Raw genomic sequence first — 13,653 nt, forward strand, 5'->3', positions numbered from 1 at the left:
CCCAATACAATTATTTTTGAATCACATCAAAGGTGGTAATGATCCAAATTTCCTATAATTGGTTTGTTGTTGTCACATGTACAGTTTTAAAAAAAAAACTTTGTTTTGTATGCCATCCATACAGATCATTTCACCACATCAGTACATCAAGATAGTACAGGGAAAAGCAATAACAGAATGCAGAATATAGTGTTACAGTTACTGAGAAAGTACAGTACAGGCAGATGATAAAGTGCAAGGCCATGACAAGATAGATTGTGAGGTCAGGAGCCCATCTTATCGAACAAGAGGTCCATTCAATAGTCTTAAAACAGTGAGATAGAAGCTGTCTTTGAGCCTGGTGGTATGAGCTTTCAGGCTTTTGTATCTTCTGCCTAGTTGGCAGGAGGGAGAAGAGAGAATGTCTGGGGTGGGAGGGGTCTTTGATTATGTTGGCTGCTTTTCTGAGGCAGTGAGAAGTGTAGACAGAGCCCTTGGAGGGGAGGCTGGTTTTTGTGTGTGCTGTATCCACACCTTTGCATTTTTAAAGTCTTCGGCAGAACAGTTGCCATACCAAGCCATGATGCATCCGGATAGGATGTTTTCTATGGTGCATCTATAAAAATCAGTGAGGGTCAGTGACACTAATGGTTAAATTTTCTGTGTCAAGAGATTTTTTTTTAAGCAAGGAGCATGATTTTTCTTCCAAAACGCATAACTCACCACAAAGTGGAAGAGAAAGGTTTGGACTCTGCACGTTGAATTTGCTATGTCTGCTGTAAGAAAACAAAATGGGGGAAAAAAAAACACAAGTTGTATCTCCAGAAGTGTATAAGGCAAAACTTCGGAGAAGTCCATAGAATTAAGAAGAGGACTGAACGCGAGTGCCACAGTGAAAGTCAAGTTTATTATCATATGCGGAAGTACATGTATGCAAAGGTGCAATGAAAAACTTACTTGCAGCAGCGTCACAGGCACATAGCATGATATAAGCAGCATTCACAAGGAAAACAAATTAAACTTGTACACAATTTTTACAAGAGAGGACACAATTAGAACAAAAAAAGCAAAGTCCATTTTAGTGCAAAGTGACAAAAGTGGTCATAGTGGTGCAGTGAAAGCTTATGAAAGAGGATTTGCCTTAAAGAGCTTCTACACCACCATTGGACTTTTCTGACCATATGTTGCATTATAATGAATGCTACTTTTCAGAGGCCTCACTTTGTTTTGCTCAAAGCAGGAAAATGTTTTGACTTGCACATTGTATTCATTTTGTAGTTGATTCATTTCCTTTTTGTAATTTAGTCCATTTCATTCAGTTTTGATATTGTTTAAGCATATCAAATTTAGCAAATGGAAATGGAAATAAAAATAAACCTAATTTATGGTTTATGGTTTAAGTTCTTTTGTGTGTAGATATGTAGGGGAGTACAAAGGACTTTTGCCAAATTCATTGAGATTTATTGCAGTTAAAGAGATTCTTGTTCACTCTGGATGCACCCAATCCATAGTATTTCACACACAGGCCATTTTTCATTTGACAAGAAACATTAGCCTGCATAAGTAGCACATTGCATGCAAGAAACGAAAACCTGGAAGATATCTAACAACAACAAACAAAGTCCAAACATTTAATTCTTTTCTTTTTCCCCCAAAGGTCTTTTGTGAAATGATTCATGTCAAAGAGTGGCTTCATATCACTACCAACTTGGTTGTGTCCTGAAACACACAGCTGGTAAATTGCATTTGTGGCAGATCGTGAGTGAACTGAGACAAAGGATAAGCTTATCTTACCATGTCCTCACTTATCTATCTGTGCCAGATGCATCTATCCATAGCTGCATTGGTAGAAATGACCACTGCACTGTCCTCGTGGAGACAAAGTTCTGTCTTCCCAGGGAGATATCCTTCATCATGTTGTGCGGCATGAAAATGATGCCAAATGGGATGGACTCAGAATGGATCTACATATCTACACGCATCATAACTGTGCATCTATGAGCCACTGTAGACCAGTAGCTGCAGAAATGTATACCATCTGTAACCAGTTGACCTAACATAGCACTCACTGAACTCTTACATTCAGCTGTGGTTTAATGAGAACAAGAGGGCCTTCCAGTAGGTGAATATGGTGTTTCCAAAAATGATCTGGCTTCCTTGCTCACTGTGACACTGGAGTCTATTTGGCCCACCTGGTCCATACCCAACTCCCAGTGGAGCAGTCTCATCGGTTCCATTCTCTCCTTCCTTTTTTCCCTGTATCCCTGCAATTTATTCGTTCTCACATGTGAGGAGATCCTTTTGTCAGTTGCCTACATTAAGTGGTAATTTAGTCTTTGGGATGTGGGACGAAACTGGAGCACTTGGTAAAGACTTGTGCAATCACAGGGAGAACCTGTGAACTCAGCACAGACAGCACCCAAGGTCAGGATTAAACCTGGATGCCTGAAGCTGTGAGGCAGCAACAGCAATTGCTGTGCCATTATACATGCCAACCCAGTGAAGCTCCAAAATAGGACAATATGCGTGCTAATCAGTAAAAGAAGCATGCGAAGTGCTAAGTGACCCCATAGTCATTGGGTCAGGTCAAAGATCTCCAGACCCATTGCTTCTAGTCATGATTGGTCATGGTCAGTTAAGCAGCTAACAGAAGAGGACAGTCCAGAAAGTCTCATCCTCAACAAAGGCAGGGCCCAGAGTTTGAGTACTAAAGGCAAGCTTAAAACAATCCCAACCATGTTTAGCCAGAAGTGTTGAATGGATGATCCATCCTGGCTTCCTTCTGAAACCCCACCATTATAGAAGCTTCAGTCAATTTGATTCGCTTTACATGTGAGCAAGAAATAGCTGAGAGCACTAATGCAGCAAAGGCTATGGTACCAGAGAACTTTCTGACTGTATTGGGAAATTGCTATGTCCCATTCACAAAAAGCAGGACAAATCAACAATACTATTAAATGGTGCTTACTTGCCAATAGCCTGCTCACTGACACTCAGTTTGGATTTTGCCAAATCCACTTGGGTCCTGACCTCATCACAGCCTTAATCCAAACATGGACCATACAGTTAAATTCCAGAGGTGAGAATAATTGCTGACACGAAGGCAGCATTTGACCAAGTGTGGCATCATGGAGCCTGGGCAAAATTGAATTCAATGGCAATCGAGGGGAATCAATCGAACTCTCCAATGGTTGGATCATGCGCATAAAAGAATTTGTGATTGTTGAAGGACAATCACCCCCACACCAGCACATAGTTGCAGGAGTTCCACAGGGCAGTGTCCGAGACTGAACCATCTTCAGCTGCTTCGCTCATGCTCTTCCTTCCATTATGAGGTCAGAAATAGCGATTTTTATTAATGATTGCATGATGTTCAATTCCATTCTCAGCTCCTTAGCTTAAAAGATCTAAAAAAAAATATACGGGCATGGGACCTTCGACTAGTCACAATATCTATATACAATTTGGATGATGGGATAGAAATCCACAAACCCAAATGGGGGATTGTAAGCATTGTAGTTGGAAAAAGTGTCAGCTATGACCATCTCTAATAAAAGAGTCTAACCACCTCCTCTTGATATTCAATGGCATTACTATTGCCAAGTCCCCTACCATCAACATCCTAGCAGTCACCCTTAACCAGCAACTCATTTGAACCAGACAGATAAAAACTGGCAATGAGAGAAGATCAGAGGTTAAGAGAGATCCTATGGGGAGTGATTCAACTGCTGCACCCCAGAGTCTTTCCACTATCTTCAAGACAGAAGGCAGATGTGAAATGGATGAGCACTGCTCCAGTAACAAAGCTCAACACCATCCAGGGCAAAGGAGATCACTTGATTGGTACCCCCATCCACCTTGTTAAACATTTGATTGTTCCACAACACTGCAGTGTGTAACATCTACAAAATGCTCTGCTTATTACATGCCTTGGATATCTCAACAGTACCTCTGTAACAATGACTCTGTCATCAAGAAGAAGGAGGATATAGGAGGACCATTTATTTCCCCCTGTTCTAGTATTAATAATTAAACTTTAAGCTGTCATGTCATTAAACTGCAGCTTTCTTATCTATTTTTGAGTTTTTCTCCTCTCAGTTAAAGCTACTTTGATCATTCCTTTGATTTCTTCTTCTCACTCCTGCCCTGAATCCTTTGGAACTGACTCCACAGAACAATGTGATTTTTGTAATGTTAAACGCATTGTACAGTGGAAATGTTAGGATGTGCATTGTCACCCTTGGGATTACTTTGCTACTTTGGAATATTGTTATTTGGTTTAAAAATGTTAGCGGGTTGATTCTTTTAGTTGCTCAATATTTTCATTATCTTTAGTTAAAATAAATTGAAGAGTAGTTACGTGAAATACTAGCTTCATAAAATACTAGCTTCTGAAGTTAGCATCTTAAAGCTAGATTGTGGGGGAAAAATCATTTATTTCCTGACACAAAATGACATGCTAATGTACATTTGACATTTCTTTCAGGAGTTAGCATTTGATCCATATGAAAACTATGCACAGGACATATTACGACCTGGCTTTCATGATCATTTCCTCAGCCTTCTATCAAAGCCTGGTGCTGCATTCTACTTGCAGGTGAGCATTTCCATGAATGTAGATATCTTAACATATGCCTCCAAAACAAGCAATGACAATTGTAATCTAGATCCTATAAATCTAATTGGTATGTTTCATTTCAGTCAATTGGTGAAGGTTTCAAAGAAGCCGTGCAGTATGTTCTTCCCAGACTGTTATTGGCACCCGTTTACCATTGTTTGCATTATTTTGAACTTCTAAAGGTATGAACAGGGATTATTGTATTAATTTATAACATTCAAAACAGTTGAATAATAAACTATGAAATGTATAATGATTAAAATACTGTTGTGACAAGCACAAATAGTATAAATTAAAGAATGTGATTAATTGCTTAATAACTACTTCGACTCAAACTCTCTCGAACTTTTGTTTTGCAAAATCCACAGTAGATTAAATAGAAGATTGTGCAGATCATAACTGAAGCCCTTGTTACGCACCTTAAAACAAATATTATGTTTGTATATTTACCTATAGAATATTTACTCACTCAACCTTTATAGAAATGATGTGGTAACACTAGAAAGAGTGCAGAAAAGATTCACCAGGGTATTGCCTGGAATGGAGAGCTTTAGTTACAAGGAGAGCTTGGACAGTCTAGGATTGTTCTCAGAGGCTGAAGGGTGACTCTATAGAGGTTTATAAAATTATGAGGGGCACAGATAGGGTAGATAGTCACAGTCTTTTTCCCAGGTAGAGGATCTGAGAGGTGTATTTCACAGAGATGGTGATGGGTATATGGAACAAGTTGTCAGAGGAGATTTGTGTCTCAAATTTAACTCTTTTATCCCCCCACAACACAACACTATTAGGCTCAACATTTTTTGACAGAATGACAGTTTTGTGTAGTTCACGTAGCAATCCAGAAATTATTACATGAGATTTTGCATTTTCATTTTGACCCTAGCTCTTCCAATTCTGGTCAGTGGAAGCTCATTCTAAGTACGGCTATGTTGTTGCTTCCTACATAAATCAAGGCAAATGGATTCTCTCCTTCCGACTCCCAGCTTCTTTCTCTGTTCTCTGGAACCATGTGGGACTTCGGATATCTTTGCCTTTGCTGTAACTACGGTCACATCCCTTTTTACTTGCCTTACATTTTATCACAGTGACCTAGTCAATTTGTCCTTCAGCACTGCAGCCTATGATCTTGTTCCTATTGTAGCAAGTTATCTCATAACCATTGTATAAGGTCTGAGGCTCCTGCATCATGATTGCTGCCCATACTTGTCTGATTTGATGTGTTATTCACCTATTAATTGAATATTCTAAAATACTACTTAATCCAAGGAGTGTATCTGCTTCCTGGCTCAAACTATGAGGGAGATCAAATCATTAAGAGGGATCTCCCCTCCCTAGCACACCAAGTGACTGTAGGTTGGACTCCAGCTTGACAGCTCCTTCAAGATTATTCAAGATGCAGAAGCTTAGTGCAGATTTGGTTACTTAGAATCATACTGGTCTCTACAATTCATACATGCTGGTGTTACAACATGCCTTCTGCTTTGTCATCCCTGTTGGACCTTTTTTTTATATATGCAGTTAGCTTTGGATATAATTTTAATATAATTTTACCCTTTCAAAGGTTGTTGTTCAATTTGCTTGCAGTATTCTTTCAACAATGAATTTTAGTTGATAAAATATTGCAGCGTTTAAAAACAGATGCCCAGAAATTCCAATGCATTGTGAAGCTCATTTTGAATAGTGTAGATAAGGTGGCATTCCCATCACATCTCAGTCACAAAAAAAACCTCTTATAGCACATTTTCATACCAAATGTGCTGTTTGGACATCCTGTCTCCAGATCAGGCTCAGGGGGTCAGCCAGAGGGCCATTTGAGAGCTGAGGGGATGGTGCTAGGTTGTGGTGAAGAGAGGCCCAGGGCTCTTGGATATACTTACAGGCATTGTGTTCCTCTGTTGGGGACAGAACTTTTGTAGGGTGAATCAGCAACACCATGTCTTCTATTGGGGCTGAAAGGAGACCATGCTGGTGCTTTTGTGGCAGGGGAAATATTTACCTGGTGTTTGCTAGTTGGTGCTGGTGACATCAGCCTGGATTTGGGGAGGGGTAAAGTCAGAGAGTCCAGCAGCTTCAGTATTGGGAGAGGGAAATTGGGGAGGCCAATATCAATGTGGGGTGGGGGGGGTGTTTGGGAGAAGGGGGCTGTTGCTGGGTGGCAGTGGGAATGTGGGCTGGTGAAGAAGGCAGTTAAGTATTGGGAATGTTGAAGGCTGAGGCCTAAGGATTTATGTAGATTGTTCACTTACCTTCTGGGTCTCCCAGACTCACAATGTGAGAATAAGTCCATGTCCCTGGAGTGCTCAATGCTGGGATGATGTGTACGAAGTCTCCCCTGAATGCTCCAAAGGGATGTTGCGTGGGGGGAACAATGTCATTATGTGCACCCTTGTCATGAAATTGCAATGTGGTCACTGAAGTACTCGTGTGTGTGATTTATCCATTTATCTTGAAATATTTTTAAAAGAAATAACATCGCATTTAACTGAAAAGAGAAATAAAATCATGGCCAAACGTAATTGGGAAATGATTTTAATATTTGGAAGATAATATGTTTACTGGATCTGCTAGATGCTTGAGAGTTGTCATTCTATAACCAGGAAAGACGCTTGCAATTTTGGTTTTACTTCCGTATTTAGTGTTACAGTCGTATTGTCAAAGCAATAAAAACCTAATTACTGATGTACCTCATTTAGCTTGTTGCTTACTATGCTAAAGAAGGCTGACCATTGCAGGAAAAAAATGTATCTGCCATTTTATTGTCTCCCTATTCCTAACTCTCTATTGTCAATTTTGCCTGCTCTGTTCACTTAACTTGAGTTAACATAATGCTGCAAACATCTGTTATCATCAAAGCAGAATAAAGTCCATCATTCTTGTGCTTTTTTTTTGTAAATTCTATATTTGATAGATTTGAAATCAGTCTCTTGGAGATTATGAATCTATTCGTAGTTGTCAGAAATAAAAATTCAAATAGTTTTATATTCTTCAAAAACCCCACAATGTTATTCTTTCCATCATGAATATAAATTTGTATTTAATTTGGACATGTGTCTTATAAACTGCTCAAATCTTGTCCTTTCCTTATCTCAATAGCAATTAGAAGAGAAAAGTGATAATGAAGAAGACAAAGAATGTTTAAAACAAGCCATAACTGCATTGCTTAACTTGCAGAGCAGTATGGAAAGGATTTGTTCAAAAAGCCTTGCAAAGAGAAGGCTGAGGTAAGCAATTTCCATTCATCCCTGAAATTTTCCTGATTGGCCACAAGTGTAAGTTGCCGTTGTTCCCATTTCCTCTTAACTGTTCGCAACAATAAACTACTTTAGTGGTGAGCCTGCTTTTTACACAGGAAGTAACGTCAGGTGTAAAAAGCTTGTTTTTGTTCAAAGTATTTTATGTGCTTAAGGCTTTTACAACTGAAGCTAAATTCAAGCAACATCCTAATTATGAACATGACAACTTTGCTGCGCATCAGATGGTAAGCAGTGAAACATTGTAAAAGTAATTGCTTGAAAGTTGTTTTGTTTTAAGCAACATGCTGCAATATTTTGTTTTTTTAAAAATTAAAGGCATTCCATGAAAAGATTCAATGGAAAGATCTCGCTGTGGTACTAAGTCTCTGCGAAGAAATAGGTGAATGTTATGTTTTGCTTCAGCTGTGTTTTTGTTGTTCTTCCTTTGAAGAGACAAAACTAAATAGATTTGTTCCACTCACTATTTCACTTCAAGAAATAAACACCATTTTAAGTGTAACAAGTGGGACAGTTGGGTAGTTCCAGTCATTAAGCAATGGCCATCTGAACAGAGAAAGATTGTTAAAATGGTGAAGTGACTCACAGTAGGTGAATTTGCTTTCTTATTTAGGCTGCTTGGTGGAGTACATATTGTAGTGTGGTGTGGCTTGCCAGGAGGAAAGGGAAGAACCAGCAAGACTGGCCCATCTTGCAGAAGTCTGCTTCATGTTGACAATTGTGACTGTTGGCAATACCCCAAAAAAAAAGTCTGTGACCTGAATTCTGGGCTAAGGATGAAATGTACTCATGGGTTGTACAAAAGGGAGTAAATTGTTTTAGAACTGATGAAATATATTATTTTTAGACTGATAAACAGCTCATGTCCAATACACGTGAATATTTTGTGGTTTCCTTCTCTGCTTCTCTACATTAAACTGGATATTATTAAAACATTAGCTTTTAGTTCAGAAGTATATCAATGCACAGACAATTAAGGTCACACTGCAATACTAAGATATTGAACTTTGATAGAGCATTATTTTCTCTTCCAGTGAGTCTGCCTGTCGCTTTTATAATCAACAAATGAAAAGCAAACATCTGGCAATTAAGAAAATGAATGAAATCCAAAAAAACATTGATGGCTGGGAAGGCAAGGATATTGGACAATGCTGTAATGAATTTATAATGGAAGGCACACTGACACGTGTGGGTGCAAAGCATGAAAGACACATATTCCTATTTGATGGTTTGATGATTTGCTGTAAATCAAATCATGGTCAGCCTAGATTACCTGGCGGAAGTTGTGCTGAATATCGTCTCAAAGAGAAATTTTTCATGCGAAAGGTACAAATTAATGATAAAGATGACACTAATGAGTACAAATATGCCTTTGAAGTTATCTTGAAAGATGAAAACAGTGTAATATTTGCTGCCAAGTCAGCAGAGGAAAAGAATAACTGGATGGCAGCTTTAATTTCTTTACAATACCGGAGTACACTGGAGAGAATGTTGGATGCCACTATGCTACAAGAGGAAAAAGAAGAGCCACTTAGACTCCCAAGTCCTGAAGTGTACAGATTCACTGAGCCTGACTCTGAGGAGAACATTGTGTTTGAGGAGAATGTACAATCTAAATCGGGAATTCCCATTATCAAAGCTGGAACTGTAATAAAACTGATTGAGCGACTAACTTACCATATGTACGCAGGTAGGTGGAATTTCTTCAGAGTAGCCTCTTTGCCATATTGAGGGGTTTCATGATTCTTACTATTGAAGTGGCTTACTTATGGTTTTGTAAATTCAATATTTTATACTTTTGCTCAGTTATTTATAAATGGCTGTTGCACCAGTCCAACTCGTGCATTGATCGAAAATGAAAGGAAAATTTTAGATGTTGGAAATCTGACATAAAAACGGAAAATGCCGGAAATACTTAGCAAGTCAAGCACATTTATGGAAAGAGAAACAGAAAGTTAATGTTTCAAGTCAATGATCCAGTGGGAAGATGAGATCTGTTCTTTGAGCTTACATTGGGCTTCATGAGAACAGTGGCTAAAGACAGATGTCAGTAGTAGTGGGATGGACAAAGTGACGAGTACCTGGAAGCTAAAGGTCACCCTTATGGACTGAGTGGACATGTTCTGCAAACCAGTTGCCCTATCTGCATTTGGTTTATCTAACAAAGCCCAACATAAACTTGAGGTAGAGTATTTCATCTTCCTACTAGATGTGTTTGGCCTCAGAACTCAGCTCTGAATTCAACAATTTGAAATAATCAGCCTTTTTAGTGGGTGTATCAGAACTAGTCAGTTGTGATGAAGGGTCATCAACCTGTAACGTTAATTCAGTTTTTGTCTTTCCACAGATGCTGCCTGATCTGCTGGGTATTTCCAGCATATTTTATTTTAAGATTTCTGGCAACTGCAGTGTTTTGTTTCCCACAAGATGCTGTATTTTCTTCTCTCTCCTCTATCCTCATTCATCTCCTTTCATTTAAATCTGCAGACAAATCGCTTGCTAATCACAGCCTTCACAACCCTCTCTCAGTCAGCAATATCTCCAAATGCATCATTTGGTCTCTTGTTCTCCACCCTATCACAGACATTCACTTTGTTCACTCCACTCCTTCTTCCCACAAATTAATACATGTTTGATTTCTAACTTTTCCTAGTTCCAGTGGAGGTCTTTTCCTGAAATGTTTACTCTGTTTCTCTTTCATGGATTCTACCTGACCTGCTCAGTATTTCTAGCATTTCCTGTTTTTATTTCAACCTTTGCATTAATCAAAAAATAATTCTTCTGAGAGCACTTTAAATTTTCCTTCGATGAAAATAATATTCTAAAATTCTTTCATATATTTGGCAGAATAAAGAAACCCAAGGTTAAGTAAGAGATATTTACAAAAACTAAACAAGGATGGTGGTATGGCCCTGCCTAACTTTAGATTATATTATTGGGCAATTAATATCAGATATTTAATTTTTTAGATACAAGATTTGGATGTAATTCAATGTCCCAAATGGGTACACCTTGAGCATCAATCAGTACTTGGATTTTCATTAGTTTCTATTTTAGGAGCTTCACTCCCTTTTGCACTTACCAAATTAAGTAAACATATGACTAACCCAATAGTTAAACATACAATATGAATATAGTTTCAATTTCATAAATTTTTTGGATTGAATAAATTTAACTTGTCAAGTCCCATTCAATCTAATTTTTTCTTTCAACCATCCAGAGTTGACTCAGCTTTTTCTACATGGAAAAGGAAGGGAATAGTATGTTTTCGTGATTTATTCATTGAAAACTGTTTTTCATCTTTTGTACAACTGTCTAACAAATACAATTTGTCTAGATCACACTTTTTTCGATATTTGCAGATTAGAAATTTTTTCAAAGCTACTGTACCGTCTTTACCGACACCATACAAAACTGAAACTTACAGAAAAAATGTTAGGTCTTAATCCTTATCAGAAGGGCTTGATAGCAATAATCTATGATTTAATTATGAAAATACGTCCAGAATCACTGGACAAAATTAAGAATGAATGAGAAAGTGAACTCCAGACATCTTTAGCTACATAGACATGGAAGAAAATTCTTCATTTAGTTAATACATCTTCAATGTGTGCCAGACACTCTTTGATACAGTTTAAGGTAGTTCACAGGACCCATATGTCAAAAGATAAGCTAGCTGTTTTTATCACCATGTAAATCCTATATGTGACAGATGTAAATCGAATGTGGCTTCTCTGACACATATGTTTTGGTCCTGTCCTCTTTTGGAAAAATATTGGAAAGACATTTTTAACATTATCTCAACTGTATTGAATATTGATTTACAACCTCACCCTATCACTGTAATTTTTGGATTACCAAGGATAGAGTCTGGCCATTTATCTACTTCCACTAACCATATGATTGCCTTTGTTACATTAATGGCCAAGTGATCCATTTTGCTTAAATGGAAGGATCCAATACCCCCTACTACTTTTCAATGGTTCTCTCAAATTATATCATGTTTAAACTTGGAAAAAATTAGGAGTGGCACTGTTGATTCTTCTCTTAAATTTGAAGATATTTGGAGTCCATTTATTCAATATTTTCACATGATATAGATCCCTTTTCAATAACTTTCCAATTTAGAGGAACGGAGTTGACAACATAATATTGCTCTGTTTTTATTGAGAAATTTCAGTCCAGTCTTCTTTCTTTTTTGTTTGTCTTTTTTAAAAAAAATTTTTTCAGTTTGATTTGATATATTGTTTATAATTTTTCTTATTGATTTGGGGATTTTTTTTCCTTTCTTTTATATACACAATAAATCTTTTTCTTTTCTTTCTTTTATATTATATTCATTTTCTAAGAGATTGTGGGATCTATAGATTTTTTTAATATTTTACTATTCTTTATGATTATCTTTGCCATTGTTCTCCTGATCTCTTTGTATTACATGTACATGTACAGATTATATATTAATCTGTATTAATTTGGAAACTAATAAAAAGATTGAAAAAGAAAGAAAATAATAAAATGTTAACTAAAAGAGATAAACCAAGCGAGCACTTTAATAGCACTAAATTGGTTTATTGCTGTTTGTGTCCGTAAAGTGAGTAACAAGAATGCATTACAAATAAAGAAGGAAGTAGGGGTTTAAAAACTCAGTATTTTTTACATTACTTTTCATTTAAATCATACTAACTCTAGAAAAAAAATTCATGTTTTATTTCAGAAGTTGCTAAACTTAAGCAGCATCCAGTGATAGAGACCTTAGCGATGTTATTTCACTATAGATAGTGCATGCCATGCCCTTGGCACACATATGAATTGGTTGTGATTTACCCCTCTAATTCGTACCTTTCTTGCATTAAGACATTGCATTCTTGAAATGTCCTATGGTTATTTTTGTTCCAATGGTTTATTTTTCTTGTGTATTTATATCAGATGACATTGATAGGACAAAGGCCATTTCTAATCTTAGAACTATTTTTGATCCAGTCTTTTGAGTCAGTTTTGTCACCTGTGTACAGCAGGGAAGTTAAGATTTCAGGCAGAATATTGCCTTTCCATGATGTATTTTCTGGAGGAAAAAATGTGTGAATTTTTGTAGTTGACTGTTGAGTCTCAGAGTTTGATTTAAAAATCTATATGAACAATTTTATATGATACACTAAATGCCTTGATTGGGTGTGAAATAATTCTAAGAGTTTTCTTTGGTTGCCTTTCCCCTGGTTTCCTTTAAAAGTCAGAGCAATACAGCGTGGAAACAGGCCCTTCGGCCCAACTCATCCATACTGACCATGGTGCCCACTCAGGCTAGTCCCATTTGCCAGCTTTTGGCCCATATCCCTTTAAATCCTTCCTGTCCATGTACTTATCCAATGTCTTTGAAATGTTATTATTGTACCTGCCTCAACCACTTCCTCTGGTAGGTTATTCCATATACTCACCACCCTCTGTGTGGAGAAGTTCCCCTTCAGGTCCTTTTTAAATCTTTCACCTCTTACCTTAAATTTATGCCGTCTAGTTTTTAGTTCCCCTTCCCTGGGAAATAGACTCACCTATTAATACCCCTCAAAATTTTATACACCTCTATAAGGTCACCCCTCAATCTCCTACATTCCAAGGAATAAAGTCCTATCCTCCCCAACCTCTCTCTGTAACTCCGTCCCTCAAGTCCTGGCAGCATCCTCGTAAATCTTCCCTGCACTCTTTCCAGTTTAATGACGACTTTCCTATAACAGGGTGTCCAAACCTGTGCACAATACTCCAAGTGTGGTTTCACTGGCGTCTTGTACAACTGCAACATCCCAACTCCTA

The 13,653-nt window shown here is 37.6% G+C and overlaps 1 protein-coding gene across 2 annotated transcripts in view; it reads left to right on the top strand.

Annotated features, from left to right (window-relative positions):
* The window catches only part of LOC127568181 (son of sevenless homolog 1), a 170,576-nt gene that overhangs the window by 117,592 nt on the left and 39,331 nt on the right, over positions 1 to 13,653 (top strand). For both annotated transcript variants that reach the window (XM_052011631.1, XM_052011632.1), the window contains exons 7-10: positions 4,466 to 4,576; positions 4,681 to 4,779; positions 7,694 to 7,821; positions 8,886 to 9,541. In XM_052011631.1, the coding sequence (XP_051867591.1) occupies positions 4,466 to 4,576; positions 4,681 to 4,779; positions 7,694 to 7,821; positions 8,886 to 9,541 (994 nt within the window). The remainder of the gene's footprint in view (positions 1 to 4,465; positions 4,577 to 4,680; positions 4,780 to 7,693; positions 7,822 to 8,885; positions 9,542 to 13,653) is intronic.

Source organism: Pristis pectinata, chromosome 3 (genome assembly GCF_009764475.1).
Source record: "Pristis pectinata isolate sPriPec2 chromosome 3, sPriPec2.1.pri, whole genome shotgun sequence".
NCBI lineage: Eukaryota > Metazoa > Chordata > Chondrichthyes > Rhinopristiformes > Pristidae > Pristis > Pristis pectinata.